Source organism: Halichoerus grypus, chromosome 2, assembly GCF_964656455.1.
Source record: "Halichoerus grypus chromosome 2, mHalGry1.hap1.1, whole genome shotgun sequence".
In the NCBI taxonomy this organism is placed as follows: domain Eukaryota; kingdom Metazoa; phylum Chordata; class Mammalia; order Carnivora; family Phocidae; genus Halichoerus; species Halichoerus grypus.
Genome location: NC_135713.1, coordinates 195,731,415 through 195,752,072, shown reverse-complemented (window position 1 = coordinate 195,752,072; position 20,658 = coordinate 195,731,415). Strand labels below are relative to the sequence as shown.

The window sequence follows — 20,658 nt, the reverse complement described above, 5'->3', positions numbered from 1 at the left end:
CCCAGGACCTGGAGATCATGACCTGAGCCGAAGGCAGATGCCCAACCATCTGAGCCACCCAGATGCCCGAATTTGTATTTGCTTTTTCCATCAGTGATGCAGTGATGCTTTTACCATCACCATCCTCCTACATGGGTTTAATGAAGACCTTATTCACCATCAGGGTATCTTTTTTTTTTTTTTAAGATTTATTTATTTGAGACAGAAAAAGAGGATGAGCGGGGGGAGGGGCAGAGGCAGAGGGAGACGCAGACTCCATGCTGAGTGCAGAGCCTGACATGGGGCTCAATCTCAGGACCCCAAGATCATGACCTAAGCCCAAGTCACACACTTAGCCGACTGAGCCACCCAGGCGTCCCTTGCCATCACAGTATCTTATACATACATCATGGCACCTGTCTTCATCAGTTTGGGCTGTTAGAACAAATTACCATAGCCTGGGTGGCTTTTAAATAACAGAAATTTATATCTCATAGTTCTGGAATCTGGAAGTCTGATGTCAGGGTGCCAGCATGTTAGGTTCTGGTGAGAGACCTCTTCTGGGTTGGAGGCTTTTGGCTTCTCTTTATATCCTCACATGGTGGGGAGCAGAAAGGGGAAGCAAGCTCTCTCATTACTTTATAAGGGCACTAATCCTATTCCTGAGAGCTTCACCCTCATGACCTGATCTAATCCTAATTACCTCCCAAGGCTCCATCTCCTGATATCACATTGGGAGGTAGGGTTTCAAACATATCAAGTTTGTGGGTATGCAAACATTGGATGTATAACAGCATCCGACTAAGGAGCTAACTTTACAGTGAAAGGAGTAAAGAAACTGGCTGTCCTATCAGATTCACTAGCCCTATTGTGGACCCCAGCAACTGGAAGCAGCTGGCTTTATAGTGGAATGATCCGTGGAAGACAGCTACTGAACCAGCTGGAAGACAACACCTTGAGAGCTTGGATTCCATTTACACTCAGACCCAGCAATTCTGGAGGTGTCTGTATCTTTCTCTTGAGTTCCTTTTCTGTTTAAATGAGCCAGGGTCGGTTTCTGTTGCTTGCAACTAAAAACTCCTAGTAATACAAAAATCTCTCTCTTGGCTGCCTGGCTCCTCAGCTGGTAGAGCATGGGACTCTTCATCTCAAGGTTGTGAGTTCAAGCCCCACATTGGACATAGAGCTTACCTACAAACAAACACCTCTCTTTGTGCCATCTATTTTTTTTTTTAATAAAACGTCTTCCTCCACTACTAGCTTCCAAACTCTAGAGGCTGTCACCAGTATCTTTGTATTCCCTATGGTATATAGAACTCTGTGCTTTTATTTTTTTAAAGAGTTTATTTATTTGAGGGAGACAGAGACAGTGGCAGAGAGCATGAGTGGGGAGGAGAGGGAGAAGCAAGCTCCCCGCTGAGCAGAGAGCCCAATGCAGGACTCGATCCCAGCACCCTGGGATCATGACCTGAGCTGAAGGCAGACGCTTAACCGACTGAGCCACCCAGGCGCCCTGTGCTTTTATTTCTAAAAATTTTTTTAAAGGATTTTATTTTTTTTCTGTAAAAATCTTATTTTTAAGTAATCTCTATAACCCAAAATGGGGCTTGAACTCACAACCCAGAGATCAGGAATTGCTTGCTCCAACTGAGCCAACCAGGTGCCCCAGAATACTTTGTGCTATACATAGTGCAGGATACAGGCTGCAAACTTGTAGATTCTGGGATGTACCTGAACTGCATTTATTTGGACCAATCTGAAGTTTTGTTTGTTTTTTTAAATCGATGCGGTTGCCATATAAAAACCAAGAGATTTCATGTGAAATGCACATTTCCACCTTCTCTTGAAGAATTTGAAGATCTGGCTATTTTACACCCATATTCCCACGGCTGCCCTCCCTAAGCAAAACACAGGCCCTTTCACTTGTCAGCCTTGGCCTTGCCCACTTTATTTACTTTCCTCACTTGCATGGTCCTTGAAGGCATGTAAATTTGCCACTCTTGATGCAATCGGATTATACTGAGTTTACTTGGCAATTCTTGTATTTTCATTTTCATTTCACTTGTGTTCTATCCTTCTAACTAGATTGTAATAAGCTACTTGGTGGACAGAATCCTGCTTACTGTCTTTCTTTAAATCAATTTTTGGTTGTCACATATTCGATAAATATTAATATGTTTATAAAACCTTTCTCGAATGTCGAGCTGACCTTGACCCCTGTGAGCTGAATACCTCATTTGGTCGGCGGCGCCTGACATTGCACCATCATGATTCGTTCCCTGGGCTGAACTGAGACCTGGTGACTTGTCAGGTAAAGAAATAAAATTATTTCCTCATAAGATAACACAAACATACAACATTCCGAAGTAGGTTTTAGGAAGTCAACCTTTCTACTGCTTATGAGAAACTGGGAAAGTTCTTGCTGAGGTGGTCGAGAGTTAGTAGCTGGGACACTGGGAAAGGTGGAGGAGGACTGGAATGTAGGTGCGTTCTGGAGTTTATCTGAGGCTTTTCGGATGGGGATTTTATCCAGTGAGTCTCAGAGTGACTTTCCCTTGGGGTCTGGCAGCCCAGGGTGTGGTTCCTGGCACAGCCCCTGAACAGTTGTCATAGGGATCAATTCTAGGACTCTCTAGAACCAAGCCTTCGGAGTTTCACATTTCTGGGAGCTCGTCTCCCCGGCCCCAGTTCATTTCCGTCCCGCGCTGGTGCAGGCGGTCCCCCGCTCCGCGACATCCTCCGGCTCTTTCAGCATCAGTTTCCCCCAAGGGGGCGGGGCGGGGCGGGGGGGAGACGAGTATGGAGCCGCTCCTGCCCTCCTCTCCGCGCCGGGGAAGAGGAGACGCGGGAGGGAGGACCTGCCGAGTCCGGGCTTCAGCAGGGGCTCCGCGGAAGCAACTGGCTCCTCAGGCCCGTGGTCCGCAGCGCTCCGCGAGCTGAGCGCCCGTCTCCCCCGCGCCGCCCGCGTCCGCGGTGCAGCCGCGCCGCGCGGAGGCGCCCCGGGCTCCCCGCCCCCGACCCGGCGCTCCCGCGCTCCCCCTAGCGGCCGCCGCGCGGCCTCGCTCCGTCCCAGGCTCGTCGGCGGCGCAGCTCACGTGACCGCGCTCCGGGCCTGCGGCCGCTGTCGGTTCCCCCAGTCACCGAGCGAGAGGGAAGAAACAAGATGGCGGCTGAAGGCGATCCGGAGTGGGGCCCCAGCAATTCGGATTGAGCCTTCTCCCTCCACCCGCTTCCGCCGGCCGGGCCCCTCCCGCCCGGCCCCGCGGGCCTCCCCACCCGGCCCCGGCGCCCCCCACCGCCACCCCTCCGCCCGCCCCTCCCCCCTCCGCTTTCCCTTCTCCCCCCCGCCTCGGCTCCGACATGAGGGGCCGGCGGGGCAGGCCGCCCAAGCAGCCCGCGGCTCCCGCTGCGGAGCGCTGCACCCCGGCCCCGCCGCCGCCGCCGCCGCCTCCGCCCACGTCCGGACCCATCGGGGGGCTCCGCTCGCGGCATCGCGGCAGCAGCCGGGGCAGGTGGGCCGCCGCCCAGGCTGAGGTGGCGCCCAAGACGCGGCTGAGCTCGCCCAGGGGGGGCAGCAGTAGCCGGAGGAAGCCGCCGCCGCCGCCGCCGCCACCGCCGCCGCCGGCCCCCCCCAGCACCAGCGCCCCGGGCCGGGGGGGGCGAGGAGGCGGGGGCGGCAGGACGGGGGGCGGGGGCGGCGGCGGCCACCTGGCCCGGACCACCCCGGCCCGGAGGGCCGTCAACAAAGTGGTGTACGATGACCACGAGAGCGAGGAGGAGGAGGAGGAGGAGGAGGACATGGTCTCCGAGGAGGAGGAGGAGGAGGAGGAGGACGGCGACGCCGAGGAGACCCAAGATTCCGAGGACGACGAGGAGGATGAGATGGAGGAGGACGACGATGATTCCGATTATCCGGAGGAGATGGAAGACGACGACGACGACGCCAGTTACTGCACGGAAAGCAGCTTCAGGAGCCATAGCACCTATAGCAGCACTCCAGGTACCCACCCAGCCCAGTTGCTGCAGACTCCTTCCCCACCTCCTCTGCCCTCCCCCCTTGCTCACTCCCTCTCTGGTCTCCCCCCACCCCCACCTCCCCCCCAAACGGAGGGGAAACGCGACGGCACATCAAGTGGCAAAAAACTAGATTTACAAGAGGAAAGAGGCGCATTGTTCAAAATGGAGATTGCATTGTTGCAGTTTGCAGGCCACACACTCGCTCTCTTTCTCTCCCCCCAACCCCCTCTTTTTCCTCTTCAAAATTTGTGCCAGTGCAGTGTCTCCACCGGGCAGGATTGAAACTTTGGCACACACATATCCATTGCATTCATTTTTCTCCCCTTGTTTTGGTTTGGTTTTTGGAATGAAAGAAGCCTCTTGTTTTGCAAACGCCTTTGCATTTCTAATTTGGTTTCTTTTAGATTTTTATTATATATCTGTTCCTTAAAAGGGAATTGAGGATTTAGACAGATTGTGGCACACAAACACACGCAAAAACATCCTTCTCTTCACACCCCAGCAGTGTGGTTTTAAAATTGTGTTAAGGAAATGGATCGGTTGGGTTGGTAGGGGAGCCTTATCTGGTCCTGCGTGTTTGTTTTTATTCTTGAGTGCTAATGGGCTCGTGCAACAGTTGCTGGTAAATGGCTGATTAAAAAGCAGAGTAGAAAGTCAAACAAAACCAAAACAAATTTGGCAGTTCATTCGATTCCAAATCATTTTCGTAAAATCCACCCCCCCCCAAGAAAAGTAAGAAACTGCAGCAACATGCGTCTTAACTAATTCGATCCCTTTGCTTCGCCTGAGAAATGCAGTTTCGCGTCACCTGTTGCAGAAGATGTATAGTTGATCATGCAGACATAATTGCTGAAGGTGAACTTTTGGACCAGCTTCTTAGTCACAAGGCAGAAGTACATGGGGATTTATTACAGAATCACTTTTTTTCTTGATTCTATTTCTAAGGATAAAAGTCTTCTCTGGATCTGTAATGAATTTCTCCAGGGTGACTTTTCTCCTATTTTCTCGCAGAAAGATTCTCTAGGCTGGTGCTGAGATGAAATTTTTTTTTTTTTTTTTTTAAACACACAGTTGCTGCTTTGTATTAAATACGTAGTTGCAGATTACTAAATTGGGGGGGGGGGGAAGTAACTTGTAGCAATAGCCTACAAGATTTTTCCTTTATATTTTTGTTAATCTGGATTAACAAAATTAGATTCCAGTTTTAAGAGCATTTACAGAGTGAAGTTTATGAGGAAATAGGATCTTAAAAAAGTAATGTGTGACTTGTTTTTAATAGAGACTAGGGTAATAGAAGGGGTTAAATTGAGATGTTTCCATTTTTTATAAATGCTTAACTACTTATGGAGGAGTATGAGTATGAAGCCAGGCGAAGATTCATTTAGGTTGTCCTAACAGCAAATGCAAAAGGTAATTTTCTTTTGCCTGACAATATCTGCCTGCCTTTGCCCAGTCAGGGGCAGGAGGGGACGTTGGCAGGAGAGTGAAGGGAATGAATCAAGTGTCAAGTATTTATGTCTTGTGTGTAGAAGGAACTGCGCGCCACTTTTCATTCTTTAGCCAACTTAAGATCTTTTATAGTAATAGTTTTTACCTTAAGAAATCCTACGTGGTTCTTTCTACCCAGAATTGAAAGACCCATAGAGACTGAATTACACTATCTGAGGATGTTTTTTCCGGCTAGACAGAGCTGAGGCATTTTGGCAGGGCAGTTCAGCTAACTTTAACCTCTTTGAGGGACTAGCAAATAATACTTAGGATTGATAGCTGTGTATATGCTGAGTTAAATTAAAATTTGTGTTTAGGTTTCCTTTTTTTATAAAAAAATACTTGTATATTTATGTACTTCCATGACATTTTGTTTTTATTTAATGGTATTTGTAGACTACTTTGTGTATACTTGTCTTATCTTTATAAGAAATTAAGGATTATATATCCTTATGTTAATCTTTTATCTCCTGCAGTTCCTAGTACAGTGTCTCGCACATAGCAGCTGCTCAACAAAGATTGGTTGGATAAATGACTGTTAGGTGAGAGCTTGTAATAGATAAAGTTTTGATAATTCTGCAGTGGGTGTCCTAGCTCCTAAATATTTTGGATTTGGGAAACTAAAAATTGATCTAATTAGATTTTGATCGTTTGACCAGTGAGTGTTTTTAGTAGCAGTTAGTGTGTTTTAAGCTGCTCTTTCATATTACTTGCCAGGCATTTTCCTTTCTTTATTGGATGTGGTGTTAACTTGTTGGATGTTTTACTTTTTGAAACACATTATTCTTCAAGATTATGGTGAAAGAGATCATGCATTTTGTGTTCTAAACTTTGAGAATATGTCCACTTGGCTAGAATGAGTAACAGTGCATGACAGTGAGTTGTTGAGGCTAAGCACCAGTTTCATTGGTTTTATTGTCCGTATTTCCAGACAATAAAGGCTAGGGAGAAGGCTCTCAGGTAAATGTGTATATGTGTATATGCCTGGGGAGAAAAAACGTTCTGGGACTGATATCCCAAGAGCACAGAAGGAAATATGATTGGTGGACTTGAATCCTGTACTGTCAAGGCTAAAAAAGGATTAGACTTTATTGGGAATTTAGAACAATTTGATTAATTTTTGTAGGCAATACTACCGTTGGCTTAAGTACATATTAAATTGCTACCATAAGAAATTATTCGTTAGTTCATTCATCTGTTGAGTGGTTTGTAGGTTATATGACTGTTCCTGATGCAGAGATGTTGGTTGATATTATGAGTTTACTTTTCTAAAATTATAGGTTTTTTTTTAAATTTATTTTTTTAGTAATATTTACACCCATTGTGGGGCTCAAACTCATGACCCTGAGATCAGGAGTCACACGCTCCTCCGACTGAGCCAGCCAGGCACCCCTAAAATCATAGATTTTAAAAAGTATTTTCATTGGAGATTAAATGTTTTCCTTTTATGGAGAAAAATTTTAAATGGGTGTGTAAGATATTCACATGACAAACAGTACAATAGAAATGACAATTTATTAATTCAAAATTGAAATCATCTAGGTTTGCTTCAGCTTAGAGGCATTTGGCTGAAAAAGGCCAAATTTTATTTTATTTTATTTATTTATTTTTAAAAAGATTTTATTTATTTATTTGACAGAGAGAGACAGCGAGAGAGGGAACACAAGCAGGGGGTGTGGGAGAGGGAGAAGCAGACTTCCTGTAGAGCAGGGAGCCCGATGCGGGGCTCGATCCCAGGACCCTGGGATTATGACCTGAGCCGAAGGCAGACACTTAACGACTGAGCCACCCAGGTGCCCAAGGCCAAGTTTTATTTATTTTTATTTATAAAATAAATAAAATAAAATTTATTTTTATTGTTTAGAGTTATTTCAGCCTATAGGTTTTATGACATTTTTTTTTTTAAAGATTTTATTTATTTGAGAGGGAGAGAGCGCGAGCTTTGAGGGAGAGGGAGAAGCAGACTCCCTGCTGAGCAGAGAGCTGGACTAGGGCTTGATCCCAGGACCCTGAGATCGTGACCTGAGCCGAAGGCAGATGCTTAACTTTCTGAGACACCCGGGTGCCCCTTATGACATATTTTTTAGGTTTTATTAATTTATTTATTTGAGGGAGAGCGTGCACGCGCATGTGTGAACTGGGGAAGGGGCAGAGGCAGAGGGAGAGGGAAAGAATCTCAAGCAGATTCTTTCCACACTGAGCTTGGAGCCCGACACGGGGCTGGATCCCAGGACCCTGAGATCATGACCTGAGCCAAAAGCAAGAGTCGGACACTTAACCGACTGAGCCATCCAGGCACCCCGGTTTTATGACATATATTGTCAACGCATTGAGAAAGATCGCATAGAAAATGTGTTTTGAATAGGTGTTAGGTGTTCTGACAGCACCTTGAAATCAAGCATTGCTAAATAAATTAAATCATACTTGAAACTGGATGGTTTGTGCATTTAACTCGTGTGGGACTTCTGAGGTATTATTATTATACTTAGCTGGAATTTTGAGATTTGGAACCTTTGATGACTTCAGAAAGCCAAAGCCCTGATGTTTTCCTGGGAGAGTTAGTGATTTATGTCCTCTAAGGATTATGACAGAGAACAGTGGCATAGATGCCATGAATGAACTGTAGATTTATCTGAAGCAGAATTTGTTACTGGTTTGGTAGTATTTATTTCCACCAGTGTCAACCAAATGTCTTTTTGGTATTTGTGTAATTCTGGATTACTACAAGTGAAGGACAAAGTGCAGTAGAGATTTAGCAAAGGACAAGTTTATACCCTATTTGGGGGAGTTGGTGTGGGTATATGCTTCTTGGATGGGCATGTGCAAGGTGAGGATGGGTAGATCAAGGGAGGGAGCAGCATGAACTGAGACACTGATTTTTTTTTTCTTAAAGATTTTATTTATTTGACAGAGAGAGACACAGCGAGAGAGGGAACACAAGAAGGGGGAGTGGGAGAGGGAGAAGCAGGCTTCCCGCCGAGCAGGGAGCCCGATACGGGGCTCGATCCCAGGACCCTGGGATCATGACCTGAGCCGAAGGCAGACGCTTAACGACTGAGCCACCCAGGCGCCCTGGCACTGATTTTTTTTAAGATTTTATTTTTTGAGTAATCTCTACACCCAGTGCGGAGCTCGAACCCACAACCCTGAGATCAAGAGTCGCATGCCCCACCAACCTGGCCTCCAGTCAGGTGCCCCTAAGGCACTGATTTTAAAGTGTGGGCAGTCTTAAGTATCCTGGTTTAGCAAGAGCCTGAGTATGTGAGTAAAAGAAAGAAGCTATAAAGGTCTGTTGTTGGGCAGTATCTAGAGAACCAGGCTATAACTTTCCCCCTTTCATCTGTAGGGTAAATATTGGGCTAGATCAGCAATCCTCATTTTTCAGTCTTGTAACACCCAAGGGATATGCAGTATTCCCATCAGCAGCATGCAGGAGTATGAAACAAAACCAAATCAAATCACGGAGATACTGTAAGCTACCGTTGCAGCCAGCTCGTTCCCCCCATACTGAGAGGATTACTGGAGGAGGTGGTTTCTGAAGACCCCTCCCCCCATCTATTTCAAATCTATTTCATTTGTGGATATCGGTGATCAGTCGAAAGATTGGGGAACAAGTGGAATATGATTTCAGTGGGATGTTAGCAAGTTTAGCATAGCTTCTGTTCTGCAGGATGGATTGGAAGATGAGATAGCTAGTCAGTATCTGGATGGGTTTTGAAGCACTGAATGGCAGATCAATTCAGGAGGTACTTCAGGTTCCCCAGGCCTCGACAACATGAGAAGTGTAGATGGAGAGAAGAATGCATCACATATGCCTCTGTAGGAATGGTAGTGCTTTGAGTGGCGATAGGAATTCAGGATTATAAGGGAAATGAGTGAGATCTGTTTTCAGGTATCTGTCTCTGAAGAGGTTAAACATGAAAGATAATGAGGGCCCCGAAGAGTTATTAAAAAGTTGGGCAAGGGACGCCTGGGTGGCTCAGTCGTTAAGCGTCTGCCTTCGGCTCGGATCGTGATCCCAGGGTCCTGGGATCGAGCCCTGCATCGGGCTCCCTGCTCAGCGGGAAGCCTGCTTCTCCCTCTCCCACTCCCCCTGCTTGTGTTCCCTCTCTCACTGTGTCTCTCTCTGTCAAATAAATAACATCTTAAAAAATAAAAATAAAACGTTGGGCAAATGATCTCTGAGTGGTAAAGAGGTACGTCTGAGGTATGCAGTAATGAATAGTCTTGTGTACATTTCATGTTCATCTTCTTTTCTGGTGTATATTTGGGAATGGAGCTATGTATTGAAATGTGTATGCACAGCAGCACTGGGGATGTTGAGGCCGGGAACTCTGATTTCTTCTGTTAGATTCTCCTTTCCTCCTCAGTACCCTGTGTCCTCCCTGTGACTGCAGATCCTTGGAGGGGGCATGTAGGGGATGAGAAGGTGGTGGTTGTGGTGGGGGGACTGATAATCTGGGTGACATGGACAGGAGCCAATCCTAGCAGATGCCCTCTTTGCATTGAATAGATTCCTCCCTTCTTGGTCTTTTTTCTCTTTGAATGCCTTTTTTTTTTTTTTTTTTAAGATTTATTTATTAGAGAGAGAGTGAGAGAGAGCACAAGCAGGGGGAGTGGCAGAGGGAGAGGGAGAAGCAGACTCCCCACTGAGCAGGGAGCCCGACGTGGGGCTCGATCCCAGCACACTGGGATCATGACCTGAGCCAAAGGCAGACACTTAATGACTGAGCCACCCAGGCGCCCCGTAAAATCTTTTAAAAAAAAAGAAAAATAACTTTATTGAGATATACATACCATAAAATTCACCCTTTTTTAAAGTGTATAATTCATTGGTTTTTAAGTGCAACCGTCACCACTCCCTAATTTCATACCATTTTTTAATCACACCCCCCCCCCCCCCCCCCCGCATACCCATAGCAATCACTTCTTGTTCTCTCCTTCCCCTTTTGCCATTCCTTGGCAACCACTACTTTTATTATCTGTTGGTTTGTCTCTTCTGGACATTTTATGTAAATGGAATTGTACAATATGTGGCTTCTTTCACTTAGCATGTTTTCAAGGCTCATGCATATTGTAGCATATATCAGTACTATATTTGAATAATATTCCATTATATGGATATACCACATTTTGCTTACCCATTCATCAGTTGACGGATATTTGACCTGTTCCTAGTTTTTGGCTATTATGAATAATGCTACTGTCAACATTTGTGTATAGTTTTTTGGCTGGAAATGTGTTTTCATTTCTCATAGGTATATCCTAGGAGTGGAATTCCTGGATCACTACGAGTACAGTTTTATTTTATGATTATTGTTTTTAAAGTTACTTATTTAAGTAATCTCTACACCCAGCGTGGGGCTTGAACTTACAACCCTGAGACCAAGAGTCACATGCTCTTCTGACTGAGTCAGCCAGGCGCCCCACAAATACAGGTTCCCTGTCACCCCCAATACATTTTTAATAAAATCATTTTATTCGGACATTTTGTTACAATAGTTTTAAAACAGTTTCTCAGGGCGCCTGGGTGGCTCAGTCGGTTAAGCATCTGCCTTCGGCTCAGGTCATTGATCCCAGGGTCCTGGGATTGAGCCCCGTGTCGGGCTCCTTGGTCAGTGGGGAGCCTGCTTCTCCCTCTCCTCCCTGTTTTTGCTGTCTCTGTCGCTACCTCTGTCTCTCTCTCTCTGAAATAAATAAAATCTTTAAAACAACAACAACAGCGGTTTTCTTAGGATGAATGAGAGCTGGGTTGTAAGTCTTCCCAATTATCTCTGATTTTTGAATTGCCTTAGGTCAGTTTGGAGACTTTATTCCAGAAGGATTTGTCAGAGAAGGACTAGTGTGAGTGGAGTCATGCCATTGGTTTCCATGCTGTCAGAGTGGGGGCTTGGGGCAGGTATCGGAGGCACCTGCATCTGTAAGCCCACTACAGAAGTGTAGGCTGTCCTGATGCATGAGAATCGGAGGGATCTTTTGTGTATGTCAAGGATCTAGATAACATGTAGCATAGAGATTTAAAGTGGAGAATCTGCACCAGACGTCGTGAGTTTGAGTCTGGGCTCTGTGATGGTGGGCTCTTTGCTTAACACTTGGTGTCTCACTTTCCTCATTTGTAAAATGGAGATATCAAGGTGTCATGAGGGTTAAATGGTTAATATACATGAAATGCCTAGAACAGTGCCTGGCACGTGGTAAAGATTCAACAAATATTAGCTATTATTACCTGTCGATTTGCTCCTAAACTGAAGATGGAGATTCTTCTTTTTAAGATTTTATTTATTTGACAGAGAGAGGGAGAGCACAAGCAGGGGGAGTGGTAGGCAGAGGGAGAGGGTGAAGCAGGCTCCCCGCTGAGCAAGGAGCCTGATGCGGGGCTCGATCCCAGGACCCTTGATCCCAGGATTCCCAGGGGAATCTCCCCTGAAGATGGAGACTCTTCAAATATATAGGGACCTTACTTTGAGTATAGTGAGAAAATGTCATTTAGGGGCACCGGCATGGCTCGGCTGGTTAAGTGTTCTGCTCTTGTTTTCAGCTCAGGTCTTGGTCTCAGTCTTGAGTTCAAGCCCCGCATTGGGTTCCACGCTGGGGGTGGAGCCTTCTTCAAAAAAAAAAAAAAAAAGGGATGTCATTTGACTCATAAGGTATAAACATATTTTGAGGACCACATTTAAGTAAAAATATGCATTAAAACAGAGCTTTATTTTCCTCCTTTGAAAGAAATATTAAATATTTACCCATTTAAAAAATTTAGTTTAGCTACTATCTGACTTATTCCAGAACTATGGTAAATAATGTATTTACTTCAGTTATTCACCGTGGTCAATTAGAGTAGAGAAAGCAGTTGTGACACTCTTAACTCTTGGCAGTTTGTGCTGTCTTTCTCTTCCTTTTTCTTCAACACCAGTTTTCCAGGTTTTTAAACCTGCCTATGCATGGCCCTCTCACTGTCTCCCTCCTTCCCTGGAAAGCTCATCTGTTTTCAAGTTGTTTTTAAGAATTGCAATGAAAAATTATAAAAATAGTGCAGATTTACTCTTTTGGGAAAATACTCATAACACAAAGATGAAAATGAAAATCTGTAATCTCACCAACCAAAGATAACTCCTGGGGATGTTTTTATACCATTTCCTATAACATGTTTTTACCTATGTATTTTTAAAAAGGTACAACTAGGGGCGCCTGGGTGGCTCAGTTGGTTAAGCGACTGCCTTCAGCTCAGGTCATGATCCTGGAGTCCCAGATCGAGTCCCGCATCGGGCTCCCTGCTCAGCAGGGAGTCTGCTTCTCCCTCTGACCCTCCTCCCTCTCATGCTCTCTATCATTCTCTCTCTCTCTCAATAAATAAATAAAAATCTTTAAAAAAAAAAAATAAATAAAAAATAAAAAGGTACAACTAGGGGTGCCTGGGTGGCTCAGTTGGTTGAGCGTCTGGCTCTTGGTTTCGGCTCAGGTCATGATCTCAGGGTCCTGGGATTGAGCCCCACATCCGGCTCCCTGCTCACTGGGGAGTCTGCTTGGGGGTTCTCTCTCTCAAATAAATAAATAAATAAATATTTTTAAAATTTTATTTTTATTTTTTATTTTTTTTAAAGATTTTATTATATTTATTTGACAGAGAGAGACACGGCGAGAGAGGGAACACAAGTGGGGGAATGGGAGAGGGAGAAGCAGGCTTCCTGCCGATCAGGGAGGCCGATGCGGGGCTCGATCCCAGGACCCTGGGATCATGACCTGAGCCGAAGGCAGATGCTTAACAACTGACCCACCCAGGCGCCCCAAATCGTTTTTTTTTTAAAGGTACAACTAGGATTATAATAAACTAATTGTTTTTACTTGATATATAGCAAGATTTTCCCCTTTCATTGTCTTTATCAAGGTAGTACATGAACATAGGTAAAATTAAAATTGTATTAAAGGCTCATAGTGAACAAAAGCAGTTCCCTGACGTACCTCTTTCTACCTGAGGCCTCTCTAGAGGCAGTGGCTTTCAATTCTTGTAGTTTTTTTTCTCCCCTTGACATTTACCATAGTATTTTAAAATAATATGCTTAAACATTTGGTTTATCAGTTTTAGACATTTCTCTTTTGACTTTGTTTTTTGTTTTTGTTATTTATTTATTTATTTATTTATTTTTATTTTTTTTAAAGATTTTATTTATTTATTCATTAGAGAGAGAGGCAGAGGGAGAAGCAGGCTCCCAAGGAGCAGGGAGCCCAATGTGGGACTCGATCCCAGGACCCTGAGATCATGACCTGAGCCGAAGGCAGACGCTTAACCATCTGAGCCACCCAGGCGCCCTTGTTTTTGTTTTTTAAAATTTTTTATTTATTTGACAGAGACATAGCGAGAGAAGGAACACAAGCAGGGGGAGTAGTAGAGGGAGAAGCAGGCTTCCCATGGAGCAGGGAGCCCGATACGGGGCTTGATCCCAGGACCCTGGGATCGTGACCTGAGCCGAAGGCAGACTCCTAATGACTGAGCCACCCAGGCGCCCCTCTTTTGACTTTGTTAATGGTAAATGAAGAGTTAGCCTTATTACAATTACTCTTACTTTTTCTTTATCCTTTCCTTATAGTTATAGCATGATTTTTGGATAAATGTTGAGGGATTGGTTACATGATCATAACTATGTAAATATGATTTATTTATATGATTATTATAAATAATACTTTTTCTGGAGTTATTGCCTAGTTTTTCACTTGCTTAATGTTCTACATATCTGTCCCAGTGCACTATCAAGTCTGTAAAATATCTTATCACTTACTATTTTCCAGACTCTCAAATGTAACAATTCCATTTTTTTTCCTTGTTGGTCTCCCTTTTGTATCGCTCCCCATTTCTCCTTTCACCTGAACTGACTGCTCTGTAGGTCTGTTGGATATCACCCTGGAATTTCTTTTTGCTGCTTCTCCATGTAGATTCTCTTTCTTGAGTCCTACATTTTTCCTGATTTACTTCTCTTTTTCAGCACAACCAACCCTCGTTGATTCCTAAGAATGGGTGCATGAGAAATCAACTTAAAAAAAATATCATTTTATGTTTGAAAATGCTCTTTGCTAGTGAGCGCTGTGTATTGTGTAAGACTGATGAATCACCTGTACCCCTGAAACAAATTTACATTATATGTTAATAATAATAAAAAAATAAATTAATAAGAAAAGAAATGCTCTTTGTGACCTTAATATTGATAGTTTGGCTGGGTATAGGATCTTAAATTAAAAATCAGTTTCACTTGAAAGATTTGCTTTATTGTATTCCAGCATCTAGTGTTGCAGTTGAGAAGTTTAGGGCTGTTCTGATTACTTCCTTCATGTGTGACCTGTTTTTTTTCCTTTCTAAAGCATTTCGGCTCTTTTTATGGTCTCCAGTTTTGCAGTGATACCATATCCCTTGATGTGGCTCTTTTTTTCATTCATTGTGCTGAGTGTTTGGTGGCTCCCCCCCTTTTTTTTCTAATTAAAATTAAAAAAAAATTTTAAGTAGACTTAATGCACATGGGGCTCAGGCTCACGACCCCGAGATCAGGATTCTCATTCTACCGATTGAGCCAGCCAGGTGCCCCTTGGTGGGCCCTTTTATTTTATTTTATTTTTTTTTTAAGATTTTATTTATTGGACAGAGAAAGACATAGCGAGAGCAGGAACACAAGCAGGGGGAGTGGGAGAGGGAGAAGCAGGCTTCCCGTGGAGCAGAGAGCCCGATGTGGGACTCGATCCCAGGACTCTGGGATCATGACCTGAGCCGAAGGCAGACACTTAACGACTGAGCCACTCAGGCGCCCCGGTGGGCCCTTTTAATATGGAGATTTGTATTCTTTAGTTCTGGGAAATTTTTTTCTATTATTTGCTCATTTTTTCCCAAATTTGTTCAGTTCTCTTCTTGAACTCCTAGTTAGTTAGATGTTGGATCTTATAGTCTGGTCTTAATAAGTTTCTTGTCATTTTAAATTCTTGTTGTCTTGTCCTTTTGGTCTGCTTTGTGGGAGATTTCTTTTTCTCTTCCAAGTCTTCTGTTAGGTTTTAATTTCAGCTGTCAGATATTTAATTTCTTTTCTTTTTTAAAGATTTTATTTATTCATTTGACAGAGACAGAGATAGCGAGAGCAGGAACACAAGCAGGGAGAGTGGGAGAGGGAGAAGCAGGCTTCCCGCTGAGCAGGGAGCCTGATGTGGGACTCGATCCCAGGACCCCGGGACCATGGCCCGAGCCGAAGGTAGATGCTTAACAACTGAGCCACTCAGGCGCCCCAGATACTTAATTTCTAAAAGCTGCTTTCTTTGTTCCTTTTTCATAGCATCCTGTTTAATGATAATATCTTTTTATATTTCTCATTAATGCTAATTAAAAAATTATTGAAGTACAGCTTATATATACAGTAAAATTCACCCTTTTTAGTGTACAATTTTGACTCTTAGCAAACACAGCCATGTAACCACCACCACCGTGAGTATAGAACAGTTCCATTATCTGCCCCAAATTCCCTTGTGTTCCTTTAGTCAGCCCTTTCTCCTTCGTTCCACCCCAGGCCACCACTGATACATTTGCTGTTCCTGTAGTTTTGCCTTTTTCTGAATATCATATAAGTGGCTATTTAGCTTTTTGAGTCTGGCTTTTACCTAGCATAGTGAATTTGAGATTCATCCAAAATACTGTTTTTATCAACAGTTCATTCCTTTTGGTCGTGGAGTAGGTAGTCCATTATATGGATGTACCACAGTTCGCTTATCCACTCACCAGTTCAGGAACATTTGAATTGTTTCCAGGTTTTGGAGGTTATAAATAAAGTTGATGTAAACATTTACTTACAGGTTTTTGTGTGAACACAAGTTTTTATTTCTGTTGGGTAAATACCTAGGAGTGGAATTGCTGGGTTACATGCCATGTATATTTTAACCTTATAAGAAACTGCCAGGGGCACCAGACTGGCTCAGTTAAGCATCTGCCTTTGGCTCAGGTCATAATCCCGGTGTCCTGGGATGGAGCCCCGCATCAGGCTCCCTGTTCAGCGGGGAGTCTGCTTCTCTCCCCCCTCCCACCTCCCCCCCTACCCTGCCTCATTCTCTGTCTCTTTCTCTCAAATAAATAAATAAAATCTTTAAAAAAATTTTAAAAAAAAGAAAAGAAAAAAGAAACTGCCAAACTGTTTTCCAAAGTGGTTTTACCATTTTGCATTCCCACCAGCAACAGATGAGGATTCCAGCCATTGTAATAGGTATATAGTGGTATGTTTCTTTTCTTTTTTTTTTTTTTTAAAGATTTTTAAAATTTATTTGATAGAGCAAGGAGCAGAGGGAGAGGGAGAAGCAGACTCCCCCTGAACAGGGAGCCCAGTGTGGGGCTCCATCCTGGGACTCCAGGATCATGACCTGAGCCAAAGGCAGATCCTTAACCCACTGAGCCACCCAGGCGCCCCTAGTGGTATGTTTCATTATGATTTAATTTTCATTTCCCTAATGATTAATGATGCTGAGCATCTTTTCATGTGCTTATTTGCTTGTCTGTGAAACAAATCTTTGGTGAAGTGTCTGTCGAAATATTCTGCCCAGTTTTTAATTGGGTGTATTTGTTTTCTTATTCTTGAATTTGGAAAGTTTAGCTAACAATAATTATTTATGTTATATAATTTCCCAGAGCTCTTTTCTCTGTTCCTTTTTCAAACCATACTCTTCTTGGATGTAATACCCTTTTTTTTATTTCTCTGAGGATATTTATTAGTTTTTTAAAACTTTTCTTTGTTTCTTTTGTTACCTCAGATTCCATTCTTTTTGTTTTTGTTTTTATTTTTGTATTTTATTATTATTTTTTAGATTTTTATTTATTCATTTGAGACAAAGAGATAGAGCACAAGCGGGGGGAGCAGTAGAGGGAGAGGGAGAAGCAGGGAGCCCGATGCGGGGCTTGATCCCAGGACCCTGGGATCATGACCTGAGCCGAAGGCAGACGCTTAACGACTGAGCCACCCAGGTGCCCCTGTTTTTGTTTTTATTTTTATTTTGTTTTTTAAGTAGGCTCCACACTCAGTGTGTGGCTTGAAACCACACCCTTATATCAAGAGTCACATGCTCTACTGACTGAGCCAGCCAGGCACCCCAGATTCTATTCTGTTTTAGTTCTAATAGTGGAGGCTTTTTTTTTTGAATACCTCATGATCCTTAGCTGTTCATGGAGTGAGATGCTGGATAGTGGGTGGCCATGGTTTCCCAATTGGTAGGTTTCACTGTGAGGTGATTGGGCAGTGAGCCAACCTTGTCTTTGGTGGAACCCCAGATATCAGTATTTGTTATTTTTGTGTATTTTTGTTTTTGTCTTTCACTCTTTTATTTTTCTCTTGTGAGTCTGTTTGGTGTCTTAAGGGAAGATTTCTTTAATTTCTTGCCTGAGGCTGGGATTTAGGGGCCTGAGAGAGAGTGTATGCCCAATATCTTGGGAAGTTAAGTGAAGGGAGGTGGGTAGGGCTCTCACCTTACAGTATGCACATGTCACTAAATTTCCCATCAGGAACCCTGAGCCTTCTAAGCCCAATGGTCCAGGATATCTGGATATCACAATGAGGTGATATCTCATTGTGTTTTTTTCTCTTTGTTTTCCAGATCATTAGGTTTTTTGCTCCTCTCCTCTGCCTCTGAAAGTTCTTAGAATGGAGACTTCTCTCTGCAAAGTCAGATACCTCTTTTCCCAGTTTCCACATTCTACAAAGTTACTGAAATTGCTTGATTGCTTTTGTCTCCTCTCCTCTCTCTCTTTTGTAAAGATTTTATTTTTTTAAATTTTTTTAAAGATTTTATTTATTTATTTAATTGACAGAAAGAAACAGTGAGAGAGGGAACACAAGCAGGGGCAGTGGGAGAGGGAGAAGCAGGCTTCCCGCCAAGCAGGCAGCCCGATGTGGGGCTCGATCCCAGGACCCTGGTGGGATCATGACCTGAGCCGAAGGCAGATGCTTAACAACTGAGCCACCCAGGCGCCCTTTAAAGATTTTATTTATTTGAGAGAGAGAGAGAGAATGAGTGGTGGGGAGGGACAGAGGGGGAGAGAGAGAACGAGCGGTGGGGAGGGACGAGGGGGAGAGAGAGAGAGAGAGAAGCAGACTCCCTGCTGAGCAGGGAGCCCGATGGCAGGGCTTAATCCCAGGACCTGGAGATCATGACCTGAGCTGAAGGCAGATGCTTAACTGACTGAGCCACGCAGGGGCCCCTAAGATCTACTGTTTTAGCAACTTTCAAATATACAGTATTGTTAACTTTTAGTTACATGCTATATATTATATCCCCAGAACTTATTTATTTTATAATTGGAAGTTTGTGTTTTTTGATTATCTTCACTCATTCCCCACCCCAATCTGTTTTCTGTGTCTTTGAGTTTTTTTTTTAGATTCTACATGTAAGTGAGATCCTGCAGTATTTGTCTTTCTCTGCCTGAGTTACTCCACTTGGCATGGTGTCCCCAAGGTTTATCCATATTGTCGCAGGATTTCCTTTTTTATAGCTTAATAATAATACGTATTTTCTTTGGCGTGTGCGTGTGCATACGTACATGTACACATTACATTTTCTTTATTCATTCACCCGTCAATGAACGCAGGTTGTTTGCATGTTTTGGCTAGTGTAAATAATGTTCAGTGAACATGGGGATGTAGATTATCTCTTTGAGATAGTGATTTCTTTTCCTTTGGATTAATACCCAGAAGTGGAATTGCTGGATCTGTTTTTAATTTTTTGAGGAACCTCCATGTTGTTTCCCATAGCGGCTTCACTGATTTACATTTCTAGTAACAGTGCACAAGGTTTCCCTTTTGTCCACACCCTTGCCAACACTTGTTATTTCTTACCTTTTTGATAATAGCCATTCTAACAGGTGTGAGGTGATATCTCATTGTGTTTTTTTCTCTTTGTTCTCTTTTTCTCTTTGTATGTTTTGCATTTCGTATTTCTTCACTATCAATTTTCCAAGTGTTAGGAGGAAGAGGATATTAACTCATGCTATGATTTTGTCATATATAAACTGAAGTCTCGGGGTCTGGGTGGCTTAGTCAGTTAAGCGTTTGCCTTTGTCTTAGGTCATGATCCCAGGGTCTTACTCATCCGGCTCCCTGCTCAGTGGGGGAGTCTGCTTCTCACTCTCCCTCTGCCTCTCTCCCCAGCTTGTGCTCCCTCTCTCTCACTCTCTCAAATAAATAAATAAAATCTTAAAAAAAAATTAAACTGAAGTCTCTTTATTTACAATGTGATTAAAAAATTTAAAAATAATTTACCTAATACTTACTTAGTGTGCAGGGTACTGTGTTAAAAGCGTTAAAGAGATAATGGTGCCTGGGTGGCACAGTCCATTAAGCATCTGACTCTCAGTTTTGGCTGGGGTGGTGATCTTGGGGTCGTGAGATTGAGCCCCGGGTCGGGCTCCATGCTGAGCGTGGAGTCTTGCTCAAGATTCTCTCTCCCTCTGCCCCTCCTGCTTGTGTGCTCTTGCTCTCTCTAAAATAAACAAGTAAATCTTAAAAAAAAAAAAAAAAAGCTTCAAAGAGATACAGAGATGGATAAGAAATGGTACTTGCTGGGGTGCCTGGGTGACACAGTCGGTTAGGTGTCCGACTCTTGGTTCAGCTCGGGTCAGGATCTCCAGGTCATGAGATCGAGCCCCATGTTGGGCTCTATGCTCAGCAGGCAGTCTGTTTGGGATTCTCTCTCCGTCTTCCTCTGCTCCCCACCCCGCCCCGTGCATGTGCGCTCTTTCTTTCTCTCAAATAAATAAATCTTCAAAAAAAAGAAGAAATGGTCCTTGCTTTCAGGGTCTTTACTCTTTTGAAAAAGGAATAATAGCACAGTGCATAAATAACTCTTAACACAGGGCAGGCTGTGGTAAGTGCTATATGGAAAAAGAAATTAGAGAAGTTGCATTCTATTGGAAGATCAGAAGTGGTGTCAAGAAGAAGGTTGAATTTTGGATACGCTTTGTAAGTTGGGTAGATTTTTCCAAGTGGAGGTTGAACAGGCAGAGAAAGGAGGATGTGAATTGTAACAGATGGACAGAAAGATGCATGTTTAGGGCTACGTTTTTGTGGTTTGAGTGTTGAGATAAGACTGGAAGAAAGGGAGATTGTATTTTGGTCCAAGTTGAATAAATGCCAGTCTGAGAAATTTGTACTTAGTTGACAGTTACTGAATGTTTTA

The 20,658-nt window shown here is 43.6% G+C and overlaps 1 protein-coding gene across 15 annotated transcripts in view; it reads left to right on the top strand.

Annotated features, from left to right (window-relative positions):
• The first annotated feature begins 3,134 nt into the window (after positions 1-3,134).
• BPTF (bromodomain PHD finger transcription factor) overlaps positions 3,135-20,658 on the top strand; it is a 146,955-nt gene continuing 129,431 nt past the window's right edge. For 9 of the 15 annotated variants that reach the window (XM_078065947.1, XM_078065946.1, XM_078065945.1 and 6 more), the window contains exon 1: positions 3,135-3,979. In XM_078065947.1, the coding sequence (XP_077922073.1) occupies positions 3,340-3,979 (640 nt within the window). In that variant the 5' untranslated portion in view covers positions 3,135-3,339. The remainder of the gene's footprint in view (positions 3,980-20,658) is intronic. The other 6 variants (XM_036116161.2, XM_078065949.1, XM_078065948.1 and 3 more) reach the window with 2 other exon arrangements.